The sequence below is a fragment of the Coregonus lavaretus genome, assembly GCF_964263955.1.
Source record: "Coregonus lavaretus genome assembly, chromosome: 22".
NCBI lineage: Eukaryota > Metazoa > Chordata > Actinopteri > Salmoniformes > Salmonidae > Coregonus > Coregonus lavaretus.
The window spans coordinates 37542666-37565519 of NC_140009.1; the positions used below are offsets into that span (position 1 = coordinate 37542666).

At 43.3% G+C, this 22854-nt stretch overlaps 2 protein-coding genes across 6 annotated transcripts in view; both read left to right on the plus strand.

Moving 5' to 3' along the window:
• Nucleotides 1-211: 211 nt before the first annotated feature.
• eif4ba (eukaryotic translation initiation factor 4Ba) lies at nucleotides 212-17164 on the plus strand. Of its 4 annotated transcripts, none has more exons than XM_084186866.1 (13): nucleotides 212-273; nucleotides 2575-2724; nucleotides 4679-4884; nucleotides 5270-5386; nucleotides 8231-8285; nucleotides 8437-8589; nucleotides 8679-8792; nucleotides 8891-9076; nucleotides 9175-9406; nucleotides 9517-9605; nucleotides 9812-10049; nucleotides 15977-16020; nucleotides 16126-17164. In XM_084186866.1, exons 1-13 carry the CDS (start codon nucleotides 261-263, stop codon nucleotides 16143-16145), a joined length of 1617 nt encoding a protein of 538 aa, XP_084042992.1. In that variant the 5' UTR covers nucleotides 212-260; the 3' UTR covers nucleotides 16146-17164. The 4 variants fall into 4 exon arrangements, with proteins under 4 accessions (XP_084042992.1, XP_084042995.1, XP_084042993.1 ...); XM_084186869.1 differs by having other exon boundaries at nucleotides 15977-15998; nucleotides 16126-17158; XM_084186867.1 differs by having other exon boundaries at nucleotides 253-273; nucleotides 2578-2724.
• Nucleotides 17165-20323: 3159 nt separating this feature from the next.
• The window catches only part of LOC311149342 (tensin-2-like), a 49421-nt gene continuing 46890 nt past the window's right edge, over nucleotides 20324-22854 (plus strand). For both annotated transcript variants that reach the window (XM_084186509.1, XM_084186510.1), the window contains exon 1: nucleotides 20324-21329. In XM_084186509.1, coding sequence (XP_084042635.1) covers nucleotides 21204-21329 — 126 coding nt within the window. In that variant the 5' untranslated portion in view covers nucleotides 20324-21203. The remainder of the gene's footprint in view (nucleotides 21330-22854) is intronic.

Consider the following 22854-nt stretch of genomic DNA (forward strand, 5'->3'; position numbering starts at 1 on the left):
TCTACCAAATATATTACATCATATTAACACAGTGAACATAGGCGTACAAAATGTTCAACTGAACAGATCCCCTTCTCATTAATTACTTTTAAGAACCTCGCTTCAATTCCGTTAACTAGGCTTACATCGTCCTCCAGTGGTGATATAATGAACTACACCATTGCAATGCAGCCCCTGTCGGAGGACACGTTGCGAAACATGCACGCGGAAACTTGCGTGCCCACGTCTCCGGGATCCAGGGCAGGCAGTCGATCTCCAACATGGCGGCGTTAGGTGAGGATTATGTTAGCTAAATTCTGCATGGGCCGGGTGTAGCAAGGATGGAGATATGCATTGAGTAGCATCGACTAAACAATTTAAGGAAGGGATGGACTCACCGTTTGAAATACATACTTTATCCGGGTATGTCAGAATTGCGTGCTGAGTGTCAGGGCTGTATCACGATCGACGCTGCAGGGTGGGAGTGGACAATTGGCATGGGACGGAGTAAACATCGCACTTACAGTTATTTTTTTCAGGAAGAGCAGCTGGTCATTGACCACAGGAATGACCATGCGTCTTCATAGATATTGTTTGTTTGGGATTACGATAGTTGCTTACTATGTGTCGACACAGTGAGTTATCGGCCTGGTTTTAGTGGTAGTTAGCTATAGACGCTTGACCTGACAGCTACACTATATATACCAAGGTATGTAGACACCCCTTCAAATTAGTGGATTTGGCTATTTCAGCCACACCAGTTGCTAACAGGTGTATCAAATCGAGCTCACGTCCATGCAATCTCCATAGAAACATTGGCAGTAGAATGGCCTTACAGGAGAGCTCAGTGACTTAAAACGTGGCACCATCATAGGATGACACCTTTCCAAAAAGTCAGTTTGTCAAATTTCTTCCCTGCTAGAGCTGCCGCGGTCAACTGTTAAGTGCTGTTATTGTGAAGTGGAAACGTCGAAAAGCAACAATGGCTCAGCTGCGAAGTGGTAGGCCACACAAGCTCACAGAACGGGACCGCTGAAGCACATAGCGCATAAAAATCGTCAGTCCTCGGTTGCAACACTCAATACCGAGTTCCAAACTGCCTCTGGAAGCAACGTCAGCACAATAACTGTTCTTCGGGAGCTTCATGAAATGGGTTTCCATGGCAGAGCAGCCGCACACAAGCCTAAAATCACCATGCGCAATGCCAAGTGTCGGCTGGAGTGGTGTAAAGCTCACCGCCATTTGACTCTGGAGCAGTGGAAACGCGTTCTCTGGAGTGATGAATCACACTTCACCATCTGACAGTTCGACAGACAAATCTGGGTTTGGCGGATGCCAGGAGAACGATACCTGCCCCAATGCATAGTGCCAACTGTAAAGTTTGGTGGAGGAGGAATAATGGTCTGGGGCTGTTTTTCATGGTTCGGGTTAGGCCCCTTAGTTCCAGTGAAGTAAAATCTTAACGCTACAGCATACAATGACATTCAAGACGATTCTGTGCTTCCAACTTTGTGGCAACAGTTTGGGGAAGGCCCTTTCCTGTATCAGCATGACAATGCACCTGTGCACAAAGCAAGGTCCATACAGATAGTTTGTCGAGATCGGTGTGGAAGAAGTTGACTGGCCTGCACAGAGCCCTGACCTCAACCCCATCGAACACCTTTGGGATGAATTGGAACGCCGTTCTTGTGTGTGGCTGAATGGAAGCAAGTCCCTGCAGCAATGTTCCAACATCTAGTGGAAAGTCGTCCCAGAAGAGTGGATGCTGTTATAGCAGCAAAAGTGGGACCAACTCCATGCTAATGCCCATGATTTTGGAATGAGATGTTCAACGAGCAGGGGTACACATACTTTTGGTCATGTAGTGTATGTAAATAGAGCGTTGACAGCTGGCTAGCCTACGTTGACAGTATCTGGGGCATGCGCAGTAGACCAGGGTGGGGTATTTTTGTTTTGGGGGGGTGTGTGTCAACATCTGATGGGGAAGGGGATGTTGGGATGGTAAATCAAATAGGGACCCTTGTGCGTCATGGCCTTGTTTCATGCCATTGTGAGCTCTCTGCAAGTCTGTAAAGGGAACATCCACACAGCACTGAAATGGTCTGACTGAACCATATGGCTGGCTTGGAATGACCCTTAAAAATCAGGGATATGTTGGTCTTGCAGGCTTATAATTTTTCCTTCACTGACTCACTGCTAAAGGACCATCATCGACCCAGTGCAACATCCCCAAACACTTTTGTTTGATTCGCACTATAGGCCCAAAAGCAAGCCAAGCCATGCTGGCTTGGTTGCGCATCCACCATTGTTGCTGGAATTGTGTTGGAAAGGACAGTGTGACTGTGAAAAGAAAATATCCAAGCCAGCACAGTAAGGTTTTGGGTCGGCCCTTTGGTGTGAATCAGGCAATTGAACGAGGAGGAGTGTGTGTGTGCCACTAAATGATGCATTAGGCCTATGTTGCATTTGGTCTGTTAGGCTATGAAACAGGCACTCTGGTGTCAGTAATACCATTTTCCCACAGTGAGTCTTGTCAGAGACTTGCTAGAGAGCTGTTTGACCATGATGATAAATGTTATCCTCTACTCCTCACAGCAGCTAAGAAGAAGGGGAATAAGAAGGTGAAGACCCTATCTCTGACTGACTTCCTTGCTGATGACAAGGGGGGCAGTGGTGCCGCAAGTTACCCCCCCACCAAGCCCACTAGCAGCTGGGCAGACGAGACAGATGACCTGGAAACAGAGGGTGAGATACTTCAGAAAAAGAATCCATCACCATAGTTATTTTCTCCTACTTAGGCCTATATGTTGAGTGTTTTCAACCAGGATAATGTTGGCTACTGTAACTCGTTTAGGTCCAATTCTTTTTTGTGATATTCACCTCTGGTGTCAGTGCACCTGTGCTTGGTATTCATAGTCAACGTGTCAGAACAGCATCTGACACATCTTATTGTTAGAATCCATACATACAGTACCTAGCCAGCATGACCTTAAAGGGGCAATTTGCAGTTCAAACAACAACAAAAGGGACACCCTGCCACTGTTTTGTTAAATAGCTACGGGATGGGGCTGGAGAAATGTAACACTCTCAAATTCATTAGACAGCTATGGATGCAAGGACTCTCACCATGCATGAGATCAAAATGATAGTTTCAACCATGTTTCAAGTAGGGCTGGGAATTGTGATGGACGTCACAATATTATTAAAATACTTAGGTGCTGATATGATATGTATTGCAATTCTCACAATTCTATATGTATTGCGATTCGAAACTGTGATTTTATTGCGATTCGATGTTCCAAACATATTGCATATGTCTGCTGCAGAGGGACAAGAGTGCCATGAGAAAACAAGTTTTGATCAGTCACGTAAATAAAAGTGCTGAAAACAAATTGGCTCGCTATTTAAAAATGAAGATGGAGAACAAGCTATGAAGGAGTTTTGGTAGAGGTACAGCTAACTAGCGCAGAAATTATATTGCGATATTGTCAAAACGATACCATATATCGTCAAAAATATTCGGAAATGTGGCAGTGCTGAATGGCCCGTACTGAAGAGCTCAGTGACTTTTAACGTGGCACCGTCATAGGATTCCACCTTTCCAACAAGTCCGATCGTAAAATTTCTGCCCTGCTAGAGCTGCCCCGGTCAACTGTAAGTGCTGTTACGTATAGGAGCTACGTCTAGGAGCTACAACGGATCAGCCGCGAAGTGGTAGGCCACACAAGCTCACAGAACGGGACCGCTGAAGCGCGTAAAAATGGTCTGTCCTCAGTTGCGACACTCACTACCGAATTCAAAACTGCCTCTGGAAGCAACATCAGCACAACAACTGTTCGCGGGTGCGTCATGAAATGGGTTTCCATGGCCGAGCAGCTGCACACAAGCCTAACATCACCATGCACAATGCCAAGTGTCGCTTGGAGTGGTGTAAAGCTCACCGCCATTTGACTCTGGAGCAGTGTTAACGGGTTCTCTGGAGTTATTAATTACGCTTCACCATCTGGCAGTTCAACGGACAAATCTGGGTTTGGCGGTTGCCAGGAGAACGCTACCTGCCCGAATGCATAGTGCCAACTGTAAAGTTTGGTGGAGGAGGAATAATTGTCTGGGGCTGTTTTTCATGGTTCGGCCTAGGCCCCTTAGTTCCAGTGAAGGGAAATCTTAACTCTACAACATACAATGACATTCTAGACGATTCTGTGCTTCCAACTTTGTGGAAACCGTTTGGGGAAGTTCCTGTTTCAGCATGACAATGCCCCCGTGCACAAAGCGAGGTCCATACAGAAATTGTTTGTCGAGATGGGTGTGGAAGAAGTTGACTGGCCTGCACAAAGCCCTGACCTCAACCCCATCGAACACCTTTGGGATGAATTGGAACGCCGACTGCGAGCCAGGCCTAATCGGCCAACATCAGTGCCCGACCTCACTGATGCTCATTGACTGAATGGAAGCAAGTCCCCGCAGCAATGTTCCAACATCTAGTGGAAAGCCTTCCCAGAAGAGTGGAGGCTGTTATAGCAGCAAAGGGGGGACCAACTCCATATTAATGCCCATGATTTTGGAATGAGAGCATGTCCACATACTTTTGTCCATGTAGTGTATCATTAATTTAAAAGCCCAAAAATGGATGTTCCAATCATAGATTTCCCCTTTAACCTCCAATCCCTCTCATTTCTCTCCCTTCTCCTATGTCCAGTGTCCACCTCCTGGCATACAGAGGAGGATATGTACAGGGCCCCGGCCATCGACCGCTCCATCCTGCCGACAGCACCCCGCTCAGCCCGGGAGCCAAACGTTGACCGCTCCCGTATCCCCCGTGGTCCCCCTTACACCGCCTTCCTGGGCAACTTGCCCTACGATGTCACTGAGGACTCCATCAAGGACTTCTTTAGGGGTGTGGGGGTAAGTGCACTACAAATATAAAAACATGAAACCGTACTTAAAATGTGTACATGCATGACTGTAATTCACTTTGGATAAAATAATCTGCTAAATGGCATATATTGTTTTCTATTATTATATTATAAAGCCGTCAAATTCAAATCTGGACCTTGAAGCCAGTTCCACTGCTCTTTTTCATAATTTCCCTCTAGTCAGGGACTGATTTAGACCAGGGACACCAGGTGGTAATTCATTATCAGGTAGAACGGAAAACCAGCAGTAGTCTGGACCTCGTAGGGTAAGATTTGAATACCCCTTTTATAAAGTATTTGTCAAGTTGCTGCTAGTATTTGTTCGTCCAAACCCAGACATATCTGTGTTTGACCCTGTCTCTTTCTCTGTGTAGATCAGTGCAGTGCGTCTTCCTAGAGAGCCCAGTAACCCAGAGAGGCTGAAGGGTTTTGGCTATGCTGAGTTTGATGATGTGGAATCTCTCCTGAGTGCCTTGAGTCTGAACGAAGAGGTGAGTCAATTTTACAAAGTGAGCCTAAAGGGGAAAAGTCAGTGAAAACACTGTTCAATAGGATTAGCCACTAGATGGCACTAGATGTCGTCTATTTGTTTTTTAAAGGCCCAGTGCATTCAAAAACGTGATTTTCCTGTGTTTTATATATATTTCCACACTGAGGTTGGAATAATACTGAAAATTATAATGCCTTTCTACTGTAAGAGATGTTTGAAAAGACTGCCTGAAAAGCTGTAAATTAGTTAATAGGCCAATAGGAGAGTTCCAAACCTCTGCCAATAACAGCTAGTTTTTCCGTGTTCCCCTCCCCCTTAGACCACTCCCAGACAGTCCTAGCAAAATTCTTGCTTGAGAAATTACTCTTTGCAATCTTAAAAAATAACTGATATTGACACAAGATGGAAGGAATGTTGGAACATAATTAACTAAATTACAGTTAACGAAAATGTACACTTAATCCAGTATAAACTAATGTATAGAATGTATTAAGTGACAAAAGTAATGTCTTAAGTGTAAAACTAACCTTTTTATGCCTGTAAACCAGGCCTGATGGAAACAGAACATTTGTTGGTAAACTTTCCAAATGTCGACAAGGTATGCTAGACAAGGAGGCATCTTTTCGTGTCTGTTAAATGAATTATGCGAGAAATGTCGGTGGAAATGGTTTTATGGACAAATATTGATATATATATATATACTGAACAAAAATATAAACGCAACAATTTCAATGGCTTTACTGCGTTACAGTTCGTATAAGGAAATCAGTCAATTGAAATAAATAAATTAGGCCCTAGTCTATGGATTTCACAACTGGGCAGGTGCGCATCCATTTGGGAGCCAGGCCCCCCCCACACAAGGCCTTTATTACAGACCGAAATACTCCACTTATCCAGCGTGCCAGTGGCCATCGAAGGTGAGCATTTTCCCACTGAAGTCGGTTACGATGCCAAACTGCAGTCAAGTCAAGACCCTGGTGAGGGCGACGAGCACGCAGATGCGCTTCCCTGAGACGGTTTCTGACAGTTTGTGCAGAAATTATTCGGTTGTGCAAATCCACAGTTTCATCAGCTGTCCGGGTGGCTGGTCTCAGACGATCCCGCAGGTGAAGAAGCCGGATGTGGCGGTCCTGGGCTGGCGTGGTTACACGTGGTCGGCGGTTGTGAGGCCGGTTGGACGTACTGACAAATTCTCTAAAAGGACGTTGGAGGCGGCTTATGGTAGAGAAATTAACATTCAATTATCTGGCAACAGCTCTGGTTGATGCTCCTGCAGTCAGCATGCCAATTGCATGCTCCCTCAACTTGAGACATCTGTGGCATTGTGTTGTGTGACAAAACTGCACATATTAGAGAGGCCTTTTATTTTTCCCAGCACAAGGTGCACCTGTGTAATGATCATGCTGTTTAATCAGCTTCTTGATATGCCACACCTGTCAGGGGGATGGATTATCTTGGCAAAGGAGAAATGCTCACTAACAGGGATGTAAACAATTTGAGAGAAATACATTTTTTGTGCGCACAGACAATTTCTGGGAACTTTTATTTCAGCTCATGAAACATGGGACCAACACTTTACATGTTGCGTTGATATTTTTGTTCAGTATAATAACCATCATGTCAATGTAAACTTGGAGTCACGCGATGAGATGTTGTGGTCCTCCCACTACGACTCATCGGGAAAGCATGCAGTTCATTAGGCTACAGATGAAAGAAGTTCTGATTTACTTCACAGGGTGGTGAAAGTGCAAGGTGATGAGCTTGATGCACCTTTCCAATAAATATCGAGGGTCTTCTTCTGGTGATAGGATGATCGATGCTTGACTGCTGTTTGACAAATAAAAATAAATTACCCATAATAATCTCATCATGTAGCCTAGCCTACCTGCACAGCCTACCCGCACTGTATCTGTTGTTTTCTAGAGAGCACGTGCCAAGCTATTTAACTCAACAGTTTTTGTGACAAACTATCGGTAGAGTGGAAATGCGATGGACAGAAATTTAACTTTAGATTTTTATTTGGTACATGAAAACGTAACCGGAAAATAACTTTTTGTGTGCACTAGGTCATCACACACTGATTTTTATCTGCAACAAGTCAGTTTGGTGGAAACACCACTGGTGGGGAAATGTGCATATTTTCTTTATGCATATTTTTTAAATGTTGTCATGAAAATCTGTCGGCAAATGGATGGAAACCTAGCTAGTGACTCAATAATTATTCTGGGAATGCTATAAAGTCCAAAAGTTATGGGCGGAGTTAGAAAATTGGCTTACAATGTAAATGTACTTTTAATCTGTCTGCATATTTATTTCAAGACATGGCATATGAGGATGCAGTGATATACCCGATGGGTTGGACGATACTTTTCTTGTCAATCATCTTGAAAAAACACATATTTAACTGGAAAATCAACCAATCCTCCATCGTTAACACAATGAAAAGGTTGAATGTTTTATTATCTAAATGTTGAAAGTGCCTGTGGGCGACGGAGAGAAACAAAATGGTGCAGTTTGAGTCCATGTGGCGGAGAGTGATGCGGGTGCCGGAGATGGGGGTGTGGGCAGGGGGGTCTGGGCAGGTGTGATGTAGTTGATGTTTGTGGGTTTCTGTATGCTATTGTTTGTATGTGTATGTTTTGTCATGTAAAATAAGTGTATATATATATTATTATATATTTTTTTTTTATATGCTCTTTGCTAAGCTGTTTTCGTTTATTTTTGACCATCTTAATTGAAAACAATCACAGTAAGGTACTTTAATTGTTACCCAGAAATGATTTGCTATTGAGATAAAAACGGCTGCATTGGACCTTTTAATGTAGTTTACTCTTTCTCCATGCAGAACTTAGGAAACAGAAGTATCCGTGTGGACATTGCAGACCAGTCTAATGATAAAGGTGTGTGTCTTATCGTGAAGCTACGGTACTACCATACACATTTTTGCAGCTTTACATTCTGCACACACTTGCGTAGTTCAGATTAACTTGATTAAGCATCTGAAGAGTTTGTCTCCACTTCCTTTCTGACTCGTCTATGTGCCTTTCTCAGGGAGGGATAATCACTCCATGGGGGGTCGGGACAGGGACCGGGGGGGAGACTTTGGTCCAGACAAGACAGACTGTGATGACTGGAGGGCTCCGCGGCCCAGTGGAGGAGAGAGTGACGACGGGCCGCCTCGGAGAGACGACGCCTTTGGAGACCGTGAGTACAGTACAGGTCAGAAACCTCATGTCCTCTATGTGGGGAAAATGGGCCCCCTAACCCCCCTCTCTGTCTGCTGTTTGCTCCAGGGTCACGGGACCGCTATGAGTCAGACAGGCCTAGAGGAGATGATCGCTACGGAGGGGGCCAGGACAGGTTCAGGGATCGCTATGATGACCGGGATCGCAGAGATGACAGAGGAGGTCAGTTGGGATGCCTGGCCTTACACGACTACACCTATACACATTCAGCATTTTAGTGAGAAGGCTTACTAATAAAGTATTTTTGCGGTTTCCCTCAGGTGGTTTTGGTGGCGGTGGTGGTGGTCGCAGGGCGTTTGGCACTGGTTACAGGCGCGATGAGGGAGGACAGGATAGCTACCGGCAGGATAGCTACCGACGGGATGACTACCGGGTTAGTGGGGATCGCTATGGTGACCGTGGTGGTGATCGATACGAGAGACGGGAGGAAAGCCGGGATGACAGAGGTGAGAAAATGTATTTTAATATTAAACTACCTCATTCTTCATGTGCACCGGCACAGTCAAACTGTTCTACCTTTTGTACCCTATTTGGAAATTCCTAGGTGCTGTCGAGAGGCCCAAGTTGATCCTGAAGCCCCGTAGCGTACCCAAAGAGGTGGAGCAGAGCAACACCCCGTTTGCCCCCTCAGGCAGGGCTGCCTCCATCTTCGGCGGGGCCAAGCCTGTGGACACGGCCGCCAAGGAGAGAGAGGTAGAGGAGAGGCTGAAGAGGGAACAGGAGAAACTGCAGCGACAGCTAGAGGACAGAATCCCAGACCGCAAGCCCAGAGAGAGGTATGTCACGAAGGACAGAAGAGCGTAGGCGAACGTGAGGAAATGGAGTAAAGAATTAACCTCATGTATAGTATGTTATCCTTGACTCATTGATCCTGATCATCCCTCAGGCACCCCAGCTGGCGCAGTGAAGACCAACCTGCAGAACGCTCTCGGACTGGCAGCGAGTCTTCCCAACCAGGCAGCCAGTCTGGCAGAGGTGAGAGTTTTACTGGCTATGATGGCTGATGCAGTCAGCCATTATATCAGTACTGTAGTCACTGAGATGTCTTTGGAGGGTAATGTGGTGGTTTAAGCAGACTTCTTTCGGAGGGTTTGTCTAAAAGCAGAATACAAATGTCATGTTGGACATTTGTGGACATTGGACAATAAAGTCATATTTTCTTCTTCCTGTCCCATTGCCAGCCTCCAAGCGCAGGGAGAGCGAGCGCTTGGTGGACAGTGGTCGTGAAGAGGAGCCCTCCTCCCCTGCGACCCTGCCCTCCCCTCCCAGACAGGACGGGCAGCCCCTGAAGGTGGTGCTTGCCCCGCCCCCCAAGGAGAACGCCTGGGCCAAGAGGACCACACCTGTTGGGGGCTCCAGTGAGGGCGAGGCTCGGCTGCCTGTCTCCCCCAGCAGTGACACAGCCCCACAGCTCACCAGGTTAGAGGTCATCCCATAGATTGATTCTATGGGTCACCCCACCCTACAATCCACATGCCCCTAACACCTACAGTGGTTTCTCAATTAAAAGTTTCAAGATTATGCCGCAGGACATTGAGGTAAGTTGTGGTTTAGTATGTTACCCTGCGTCATTGCTTCATTGCTCCAGACCACTGCAAGGGGAAGTTTGCGCTGATGATGCTTTTGGGTACAGTGTAAAGCGTTGGTCACGAGGTGCTAATGTGTCTCTACCTGAATGAATGCTGTCAATGAATGGGCAATAGAAACCAAATAGAAACTGATAATTGTGCACGACTTCACAATTGGATTTGAATTAACTGAATGATGAGGATGAAGAAGAAGAGGGTGATTGAATTTAGAAGATTAGTGTAAGAATTGCTCTTCCTCTGTCCTGCGTGCACACCCAAAAAAAGACACTTATTTTTTTGTTTATACTTCATCAGAAGAAGCTGTAACTGGACCGTAGTTTATTACTTACTAAAACTGTTGTAAACTAAGGTTTTTATTCTAAGTGAAACTAAAATGTTCAGTTATATTCATAAAATATATGTGGTGACTGAATATAAGCAGCAAGTGATGTCTGCTAAATAAACAAGTTAATGGCGCGGTTAACTGGCCTCGGCTAATATGCAAAGATAAAATACAATTCAAAAAAAGGTTTCACATATTTTCAAGACCTGCACTATTTGATTCATTTACTTGTTACGGAATAGATCACAACAACAGAAAGAAGCATCTGGTGGAGAATGGAGTGAAAGAAGGCTGTACTGTGAGTACGCTACAACGCTGTGGAAATGGTTTAGCAGCCTTTCCAATAAATTAGAATACCAAAGAAGCCATCCACCCTTGATGTCAATGTCAGATCTTTATTTTCACTGAATCTCCGTTAGTTCATCAACATATTTTTATGTTAATAAAATAATTAAGATAAAGACTCTTTCAAAATGCAGATGTTTATTTAAACTACATTTGAGTTACTTTCCCCCAGCTCCACGACCACAGGTAAAACCTTGCTGAGATGATCTGTGTGTTTGTTGCATTGTATTATCATTGGATTCTCAAGCCAAAACGTCTTGATGGCATTCACCAGTTCATCTTTGCTCGTAGGCTTGGCAGAGTTACAGATGAATGTTTTCAGTTGATGCCAATCAAGTTTGATCAGGTTTAAATCAGGAGACCTACAGTTGAAGTCGGATGTTTACATACACTCAGGTTGGAGTCATTAAAACTCGTTTTTCAACCACTCCACACATTTCTTGTTAACAAACTATAGTTTTGGCAAGTCGGTTAGGACATCTACTTTGTGCATGACACAAGTAATGTATCCAACAATTGTTTACAGACAGATTATTTCACTTATAATTCACTGTATCACAATTCCAGTGGGTCAGAAGTTTACATACACTAAGTTGACTGTGCCTTTAAACAACTTGGAAAATTCCAGAAAATGATGTCATGGCTTTAGAAGCTTCTGATAGGCTAATTGACATCATTTGAGTCAATTGGAGGTGTACCTGTGGATGTATTTCAAGGCCTACCTTCAAACGCAGTGCCTCTTTGCTTGACATCATGGTGAAATGAAAAGAAATCAGCCAAGACCTCAGAAAAAAAATTGTAGACCTCCACAAATCTGGTTCATCCTTGGGAGCAATTTCCAAACGCCTGAAGGTACCACGTTGATCTGTACAAACAATAGTACGCAAGTATAAACACCATGGGACCACGCAGCCGTCATACAGCTCAGGAAGGAAACGCTTTCTGTCTCCTAGAGATTATCGTACTTGCGAAAAGTGCAAATCAATCCCAGAACAACAGCAAAGGACCTTGTGAAGATGCTGGAGGAAACGGGTACAAAAGTATCTATATCCACAGTAAAACGAGTCCTATATCGACATAACCTGAAATGCCGCTCAGCAAGGAAGAAGCCACTGCTCCAAAACCGCCATAAAGAAAGCCAGACTACGGTTTGCAACTGCACATGGGGACAAAGATCTTACTTTTTGGAGAAATGTCCTCTGGTCTGATAAAACAAAAATAGAACTGTTTGGCCATAATGACCATTGTTATGTTTGGAGGAAAAAGGGGGAACTTGCAAGCCGAAGAACACCATCCCAACCGTGAAGCACGGGGGTGGCAGCATCATGCTGTGGGGGGTGTTTTGCTGCAGGAGGGACTGGTGCACTTCACAAAATAGATGGCATCATGAGGAAGGAATATTATGTGGATATATTGAAGCAACATCTCAAGACATCAGTCAGGAAGTTAAAGCTTGGTAGCAAATGGGTCTTCCAATTGGACAATGACCCCAAGCATACTTCCAAAGTTGTGGCAAAATGGCTTAAGGACGACAAAGTCAAGGTAATCGAGTGGCCATCACAAAGCCCTGACCTCAATCCTAGAGGAAATTTGTGGGCAGAACTGAAAAAGCGTGTGCGAGCAAGGAGGCCTACAAACCTGACTCCGTTACACCAGCTCTGTCAGGAGGAATGGGCTAAAATTCACCCAACTTATTGTGGGAAGCTTGTGGAAGGCTTCCCGACACATTTGACCCAAGTTAAACAATTTAAAGGCAATGCTACCAAATACTAATTAAGTGTATGTAAACTTCTGACCCACTGGGAATGTGATGAAAGGAATAAAAGCTGAAATAAATAATTCTCTCTACTATTATTCTGACATTTCACATTCTTAAAATAAAGTGGTGATCCTAACTGACCTAAGACAGGGAATTCTTACTACTATTAAATGTTAGGAATTGTGAAAAACTGAGTTTAAATGTATTTGGCTAAGGTGTATGTAAACTTCAGACTTCAACTGTAGGTATACAGTATATGTAGGCTACAGTAAAAATCTAATTGTCTTATTGGTTTTTGTCACATTGCACAGTAGCCTAATGAACATATGCATTTTGAAACAGTAAAAAATAAATCTAATTCAATAATATATTTCTACCACTGCTGTATTTTTTATTTTTTAGAATACTGCCGAAACCTTCATAATAGCAAATTGGTGATTGAAACTAATTTGTATCTGGCCATCCAGATGCAATGACAAATGCAACAACCCCTACAAATATGTAAATGTATTATAGTCCACATAATAATTTCACCCAATTTCTGGGTGTAAATACATTTGACCGTCATGCTTATCAGTCTATAGAATAATTTGCATAATTGTATTTCTCAACTGGTAATTGAAGCATGCCTCCCATTAACCATTCAAGTGCAGGCAACAGGCTATCAGCGCGTCACCCACCACTTTACAATGTGAGCTGGAGGCATTTTGAAAACATGTTTTCAAACACCTGTTTTTCACAAGTGTAGCAGGTTGTGAACTCTGCAAACAACGTTTCCACTCCGAGAATGAGAATTGTCAATTTTACATTTTAGTCATTTAGCAGACGCTCTTATCCAGAGTGACTTACAGTTAGTGAGTGCATACATTTTTCATACTGTATTAATACATTCATTCAATACATTAGAATACAAAATAAGCTATCCACCCATGATGGGCTATTAGCTGGACAATAGACACTTGCCAAGTTGATTTCTATTTTTAGGGACTTGAAATGTATTAGTGGGTGTTTAATGGATGTTTGCCTACTAATGATAATGACATGAAGAAGATCGAGGAGGATAGGAGGAGCTATCTCTGCATGCTTATTACAGTATGATTCATCTTTGTTCTTTTTTCGGACCATTTTGTACAGTGTAAACAACAAATACAAGAATCATTTACAAACAAATTATAATCAATCCCATATAGTCTGTTCTAACAAAAAAGGCATTAGTCATTGTACAGTCAAGATTAAAAACAGTTGAATTAATTCCTGATTTCAATTGCTTTAGTCGACATGTTGCGGTTTATTTATTGTTTAATTATTATTAAGGCTCCTTTCTCTTCTCTGTGCTGGAGTTATTTTACGAACTTGATGGTATAGCAATAGCCTAATAAACTTAAAATTAACTTGAATCATCTCTCTTCATTTTACCCACAAACAAAATCACTAATAGTCCCATGTAGCTCAGTTGGTAGAGCATGGCACTGGGAGCTATATGGGACTATACTAGACTATTAGTGATTTTGTTTGTGGGTAAAATGAAGAGAGATGATTAAAGTTAATTTTAAGTTTATTAGGCTATTGCTATACCATCAAGTTGGACATGATTTGGAAAGGCACACACCTGTCTATGTAAGGTCCCACAGTTGACAGTGCATGTCAGAGCAAAAACCAAGCCATGGTGTCGAAGGAATTGTCCATAGAGCTCCGAGACAGGATTGTTTCAAGGCACAGATCTGGGGAAGGGTACCAAAACATTTCTGCAGCATTGAAGGTCCCTACGGTGAAGCATGGTGGTGGCAGCATCATGCTGTGGGGATGTTTTTCAGTGGCAGGGACTGGGAGACTGATCAGGATCGAGGGAAAGATGAACGGAGCAATGTACAGAGATCCTGGATGAAAACCTGCCACAGAGCGCTCAGGACCTCAGACTGTGGCGAAGGTTCACCTTCTAAAAGGACAACGACCCTAAGCACACAGCCAAGACAACACAGGAGTGGCTTCGGGACAAGTCTCTGAATGTCCTTGAGTGGCTCAGCCAGAGCCCGACTTGAACCCGATCGAACATCTCTGGAGAGACCTGAAAATAGTTGTGCAGCGACGCTCCCCATCCAACCTGACAGAGCTTTAGAGGATCTGCAGAGAAGAATGGGAGAAACTCCACAAATACAGGTGTGCCAAGCTTGTGCGTCATACCCAAGACTCAAGGCTGTAATCACTGCCAAAGTTGCTTCAACAAAGTACTGAGTAAAGGGTCTGAATACTTATGTAAATGTGATATTTCAGTTTTTAATGTTATTTTTTATTCAAAAAACCTGTTTTTGCTTTGGCATTATGGGGTATTTTGTGTAGATTGATGAGGGGGGAAAAACTAATTAATTTTAGAATAAGGCTGTAACGTAACAAAATGTGGAAAAAGTCAAGTGGTCTGAATACTTTCCGAATGCACTGTATATTGAAGTAGGCCTTTAGGACAATATGTAAGTTATGTTAAGACAGCTACAGTAAACAGGACTCTTAGTCCTACAGCTCATTTAAATAAAAACCTTGAACCCACCTGTCCCTGAATTTACCGAAATATGTGTATTTTACACTAGCAGTAGGCCTACATTAAGATAAATATCATAAAAGACAAAAACATACTAATTATTTAATCCTCAAAGCGCCATGAAGGTCTGCTGCGTGGTATGCATATTAACGGTAAAATAGCCGGGACTCAACGAGTAGCCTACCAGTAGCCGCCAGTCTAATACATTTAATATACACAATCACAAAGAAATTCATTAATATTTTGTTTAGGAAGGTCATAAAAAAACATGATACTAAGACAATTTATTTCAAAAGAACAGAATATCATGTTTTAAGATGTATTTCTCTGTGCTATAGTAGCTGAGGCTATGGTTGCTTCATGTCAACTAAATGTATTAACTTGTTATGCTTTTTCAGATAGAGTATAGCAATCAAAATGTCTGGCCTGCATGGACCTTTTGTAGGAATATTTGGGAAAGTAAGCAAGCACCAACAAGCTTCATAAAGACGCCCTCTGGTGGTTTCAACTAGCATTAACGGCAACAATGGCTGACAGTAAAATACTATGACATCATGCACTGTAACATGCTGTACCATACCGCAGCATCCTGCAAGCTGTGATGCAGTATGATGCAACTTTTAAATGAGGACCCACTGTATGTACAGGGATGCCCAACCCTATTTGTTTGATATTCTAGCAATGCACCTAACTGAGGATAGTTTTGTTGCACAATGTAGAAACTGCTTTAGTCGACCATGTATCAGCAGTACATTTCTCCATGGATATATTCCATTGACGTCTGTCTTTTTTTTCCAGCTCCTCAAGCTTAGCTGATGAAGTGCCAAAGGCTGATAAAAAAGGTAAAGATTGGTTGCTGACACTGAATTTACTGCTATATTGAGATTTTAGCGATGTTCAGACTTTTCAATGGAAAACTCACCTACTTTTTCCCCAATTCTGTTCAGAGGTTGAGCTCACCGAGTAAGTACAGTATGCAGCCTTGCTATAATGGACGCAGACCCACTTTACAATATGGAGGACAATGCAGAAGAGAGGTGGAATGAAAGAAGTGAAGATGTATGATGCCAAAAGAGTGAGATCTCTGCTCTGCACAACAACCTGGCTGGAGCAGCAGTACAGCTCCCTTCCTGCTAACCTGCTTCAATAGAAACCCACTCCACTGCTGACTGGCTGCACCTTCAGGACTGTACCTAAACATAGAGAAATAATGACTGGTTTTAAGTAAAAGAGACTGGACGTTGAAGTTTTAATCATTATAACAATTTTGAAAGGTGGGGTTGAGAAAACATGTATTGCTACGGGTGTCGTCGCCACCCACCACCAGTCTAAATGCTGGGCTATGTAGGGTGTTGTCGCCACCCACCACCAGTCTAAATGCTGGGCTATGTAGGGTGTCGTCGCCACCCACCACCAGTCTAAATGCTGGGCTATGTAGGGTGTCGTCGCCACCCACCACCAGTCTAAATGCTGGGCTATGTAGGCTGTCTGAGCTCTGTCAGCCTGGTTATGCTAATGCTGGAGCACCTGTGTCCGAGAGGGACACAGGAGTTTTAATAAAAGAAAACAGACAATAAAGTCACCTTATTTTAGGGGGCTTTGCTGACATGCATTAACTTTTTTTTACTATGAGGGAAGCAATGTTTGTGTTCCTCTGATCATCATGTATAGCAGTCATTAGCTGCTTCTTTCCAGGATCTTTCCCAATACACCGTCAATGGCTTCCTGCTTCTTTCACAGAAAGGAACCGCTTCCTTCCTTGTCTCATCCGGACCTGCCTGGAGGTCAATGCCTAGGCAACCATGTCATGGAAAATCATATGAGCTGTGTGATAAATGTATTGGAGGCATGCTCTTCACTTACTCTTATCCATGGGTCAGGTGTCGACTGGCATTTAATGCAGAGGATGTTTCAGCATTGTTGTATGTATGTAACCCCACTATCACATGTAACTGAAGGAGATCTCATTAAATGTGTCTGGATGTTTCTGTTTCTCTATCTATGTTACATGCATGACTCTAGAACCAGACTCTTACGGTTCTTTAAGCCATGGGAATGTGAAGTTGCCCTTAATCGACTCATTATGGGGAGCTTTTAAAGAGTGGGAGAGCTTGACCAAAAGGGATGTAAGGAATGTTTTATATAGTTATACTCCAAGGGTAATGTTACGCCACTGCTAAATTATGCAGTTTTGATTGTTGAATCTAACCCTCACTTTCCATCTTAAACCAATATTATCCCAGATGACAGTTTATAGGTGGCTTTTTGTCACATTTTAGGTTCTCTTACTCACTTCAAACAGATGAAAATCCGATATTTGAATATTGATCTCGTAATATCCTGTCTATCCTCACCACTACTTTCTCTACTCCCCTGACCCCTGTGAACCTCAGCTGGGTTTTGGCCCAGGTTGTGACCTCTAACCTTGTGTGACAGGGCTCATTAAGCAGAGGCGGAGCCCCCCACAGCATTTGTTTTGGTTTCTCTGCTTCGGAACGCTGATAGTAAACAGGCATTTCTGTGTAATTTTGAGGAGGTGGGGGGGAGCGAGAGAGAGCGCAGGGAACAGAACCCAGTGTTTCTGAGGAGTATACTGTAGCCGGACCAGCTGCATGTGCTCCGAGTCACTGTTAAACTCTTGACATTTTCCCAGCATCTTTTCCTGCTTGTCTCCCATATGGTCTATTCCTGGACACAGATGAGGCGCCTCCGCCCCCAGGGGAAGTCTAGATGTCCTGTCCTGGGAGGGAGAGACAAAGCCCCTGGCTGTGTTCAGTCAAGGTTAACGGGGGTCAGTAATGGGAAATGTGTGGAGCACAGCCTCAGATCTGAATTCAAGGTTGAATTGAAGGAAATGTACATGGTAATAACCTCACCACAGCTTTGAGGAGTCGCAGTTGAACTTTCTTCCCAAAAGCAACTTTTATTGGTCACTTTTGAATGTGAAACTATTATATTTCCCACCTCTATAACCGCCTGTTATTTGTCATTCTCATGCATTGTATTTTGTTTTTACAAAAAAATGTTTTACTCTTAATAGTGATGTTTTGTACTCAATATTATGAAGATGGTTCCTATTTGGCACATTTCCATCACAGCGCTTGTTCTGTTCCTATTTCCTCCTGTGTTTTCCATAACTACAACCTTTTGCCACTACCTTTTGTATTGGGTCAAATAATACATTTCCGAAGTTACCTACTGACGACAATCCCAATCCTAACATTTGAGGATTGATTGATATTTGTGCCTTTACTTACTGGCTTCTAGACACTAAAGGGTAGTTTCCCATATGACATATTGCTTTCCTTACCCTGTAAGCAGTCAATGGACAAGGTATGACCGCAATCCATGCATCGGTTGTGTTCATTCATTTGTGGCACAAATCCAATACAAGTCAATGGTACCTTCAGTATATTAGCATTTTTGCACTTCATTTCCAAATCATGTGCTGTATATTTAACGTCAATGAGTTACACAATCCGTTTTTAGATACTTTAGGATGATTTGGATGTGCATTTTGTAATTTGGGTGAGCTATCCCTTTAAATATAGCCCGCGTTCACTTAGCGTTTTACCAGGAGCAGCTTTTCTAACGGGAAGATGTTGGTAAGGCCCTACAGCACTTCATTTTGGTTCTGGTTAGCTTGTTACTTTGCCTTTTTGTCTTGTGGTCTGTGATATGGCCAATGTTTTGTTCTTTCCTGTTTATGGATTATGCCCACACCCGTGGCGCAAATCTGTCCTTGGTCAAACGGCAAAAAATTGAGGTTTACGATATGCAGACAACTGTTCTATTTGAGTTCATGCTAAAATGTATGTTTGGGCATAGAAAGACACCAAAGACTGGTAGGCTAAAGAAGGGGGCCCCTTAACACTGATAATCATTTGAAAAATAATAGCTTTTCTAGCTTTGAGAATGTGGCTCATTCATTTACATCGCTCAAACAATGCATAAAGACAACCAGTGTAAAATACAGTGTTTTATTAATATATTATATATGTACATTGTAGTGAAAAAAATCTTTATCACAGAGATCTGTGATCAGTTGATTTGCAAAATTTGAGGAGCATAGAAATAGACATGAATTTATTGTGCAAATTTTGCAATGGCTGTCTCAATCTCCAGACTTGAACCCCATTGAAAATCTATGGTTTGAATTGAAGAGGGCAGTCCATAAGCGCAGACTGAAAGATATCAAGGAAAGTATAAAAAAATAGGGGTGCCAATAATTTTGACACCTATCTTTTTTACATTGTTTATTATTACCTGTAACAAAACAAAAAAATAGCTCAATTGTATTAGTATAAAATAATAGAATTTCCCCCTTTTTTTTGTATACAATATACTATAGCTCAGTATTTGTATTATGTATCTTATACAGACTTTTTTGCTCCTCTTTATCAAGGGTGCCAATAATTTCAGTCGTGACTATCTTTCTCGCTCTCCTCGCACTTCCTCTCTCAGGGATTCTCTCATCCCATATTTGGTCTCTGATTTGTCTGTCCTTACGCTGTCATATTTTTCAATGTATAGGAACTGCTTCAGTCTCAAACAGAGGCACAGGAGGCAGATGGTAAGGCTCCCTGACTGTACTGTACATACAGTAGCTGCTAATGAGACTTCATGCTCCATGCCAAAAGGGGCTCCATTTTAGAGATGGTGAGTGTTTTTTCAGTATGGTTATATGTGTCACTGTATCTGGTATGCTTTGATAACCAGTACTGTCTGGAAGCCCAGCTACAGACCCAGCTTCATCCAAATCCTCTCCCTGTGATCAGTCTGCTCCACACAGGATCTAAGGGATGGAAGTTGATTAAAAGGAGTTAATTGTACTGTGGTTAAAGCAGGAGGGGTTCAGTTGTAAACACACAAACTGGGATCTGGAAACGGACACAACTGGAGGGGTGGGAAGAGGGGGTTAGGGAAAGGGAGGTGGGGATGAATACCTGCAAGGGCCGTCTGGAGGGAGCAACACGTTTACAACAACGAGACGTAGCCTGGCCGACTGCTTTTTTCAGTCTGCCGAGGTAGGAGGGGAAAGAGAGCGAGAGAGGAAAAGGGGGATGGAGCAAGGGAGTGAGAGAGGGGGTTTGGAGGCACATCAAGAATTTGCCTTTTAAGGGGTACGGTCTCCAAGCCCTGCGAGTTCACATGCAGCAGCCAAAACACACTGAACAGGATAAACAAAGAACACTGAAAAGACAGAGGAGAAACAAAGCAAGAATAATAATGTTATTCTCACTCTAGTATTTGCCATACTAAGGGGCCTCTTTTGGGAGCAGTAGCAAAGTGTGAGAGCGGGTATAAGTAAGTTAACTTTGTCTACTCTCTAAGGTGGAGACAAAATTATGGATGTTTAGAGTAGAGGGATGTCCATAGCAGCACTTCTGACCACTTCAATTCTGCTGGCAGTATTTGGAACTGATGTTGCATGTTCCAAGTTTGTAAGTAGCCTAGGGAGAGGAGACTGGTTCCACACTAAGAGGGCTGTCTCTTTTAGAGCATCCAAACTGCGACTGTTGTGGTTTTGTTGCTTTATGAACCCATTTCTAGACAATACATGCAATGTCTGGCAAGATGACTGTGTATGTGTGAGCAGGAAACAGAGACTGCTTCAGAGCGAGAGCGGGAGGGAGAAACAGAGAGGTATTGTATATGCTTATGAGAGAAGAGAGTTAGTCAGAGGGAGAGAGGGAGAGGGTAACAATTTGTGCCTGGGAGAGAGGGACCGAAGGAGAGAGACCATATATGTACTGTATGTCTATATGTGAGTATTTGAAAGGGGGGGATGCATGTGTCTGTGTGAGACAGAGAGAGAGGAGGGAGAGAACGTATATCCTCTGGCCCTTGGTAAGTGTGCGTGAGGCTGAATGGGAGCCAGGAAAAGGGGAAGGGCCTCGCGTCCGCCGACAAAAACAGCTGCCTGAGAGTACGCAGGAAAACAGTGCTTGGTAGAGGATAGGGAGTGTGGGACAGGGAAAGAGAGAACAGGAGAAAGAGAGAGCGCCAGGGCCCACATCTCTATATGGGTTGCGCCCTGAGTGCGGAGCCTTGCTGTGGGGAGGAAGCGGAGCCTGTGCCCTTGGTGAGAGGGTCACTGAAGCGTCGAGGTCCAGAGAGGTCCAACAGCGGCAAGATGAAGCTGACCAAGGTGAGTGTCTGGGTGGGCTTGTCTAGGGGTATTCATGTGGCCACAGCTGGTCCAATACAAAACAGCTGTGTTTTAGGAACATTTCAAAACCTGGATGATAATTGCATATATATATACATCAATTAGTGTGCATGTGTTTAGTCTGTGTATATTAGTGTGCTTGTTACTTTGAGTTGTGTCTGGTGTCTGTGCCCATGTTTGGGTGCAGGGTTCGAATTACAAGGGGCTACCCCCATAACAAATCATGGCCCCCTCATCAGAATGGAAATTGTCAAAGAAATGTTGGGCAACCCCAAGAGACGTCGGGCACCCCCAAGAGTCTGTGTATAATTGGAACCCTGTTTGGGTACATTAGTGTTATTGTAAGTCCCCATGGTTACAGCACATGCTGTGGAGTGTGGGAATGCTAAGCCCCCTGGATGACGTCAGGCTATTGCATCCAACTGACCCGTCAGTATGGGTGTGGGAACTGGAGTCTACTGTCAGAATGGATCATTCTCTTCTCATGCTCTCAAGCTATTCATTTAAATTATTATTTACTTATCACAGAGCCGATGTACAGTATTGGTGGCCTCTGAGGAACTTATTTCATTTTGACTGGTTTGGCTGCAGCTGTGAACGTCAAAAATGCTCCAGGAACAGATAAGTATGGAAGATATATCATTGACTTCTTAATAAATACACTTTACAACGGTGTCCTACTGGCGATGCCTGTTTTCCTGTTTGCTAGAATGGCAATGCTTTTTATTGGGTGCCAAAGGCAAGGTGATGGTTATACTGGTAATTGTTTTTCAGCCTCACAAGTCATGTGCTATGAGCCATGATGCGTCACGGCTTTATTATGCTGCTGGCTACAGTACATCCAATGAGTGGGCTGGCTGTGTTGTTATCATAGAGAAGCTCCATTAATGGCTTATAGTATTAAACGACTTGGCAGGTAAAAGAGAACACAATTTGCTGTAGCCAAATAAACAACAGGGATCAAAGCCAGAGGGATTATTTCTGCTTGGCAATTGAATCTATCTTGATATGATACTCACTCTTTCAAAGCCTATCTTGATCTCCAGAGAACATTGTGATATTGGCCCCTCACCCTAAGACAGAGCTGGGCAGCTCTCCATCTCTTGAATGTGAAGATAGAGTACAACAACACTGTAGTGACTCTTATAGAATAGATGACTAGATATCCCTCTTGTTCCACCTGTTACTGTGGTTTACAGATGTAACACAGCGGTTCTGCAGGCTCAGATTACTCATCCCTTCAATGGTCACAAGAAAATTGTTTGAATTCCTGAAAGACCAACTACGCTTTAAACTGGCACTGCCTTACAGCAACCATATTCCACGGGCATTTTCTACACACCCAACACAGGAAAGAGCATTGGCGGATCAATGGTAAAAATAGCCTCTACGATCCATAATTCTCACTCAGACATAGACACAAATACACATAAACACACCGTTCTGCTGGCACACATAACCACAAACTCACTCACATGGAAACACTCACATCCTGTTATCTGTG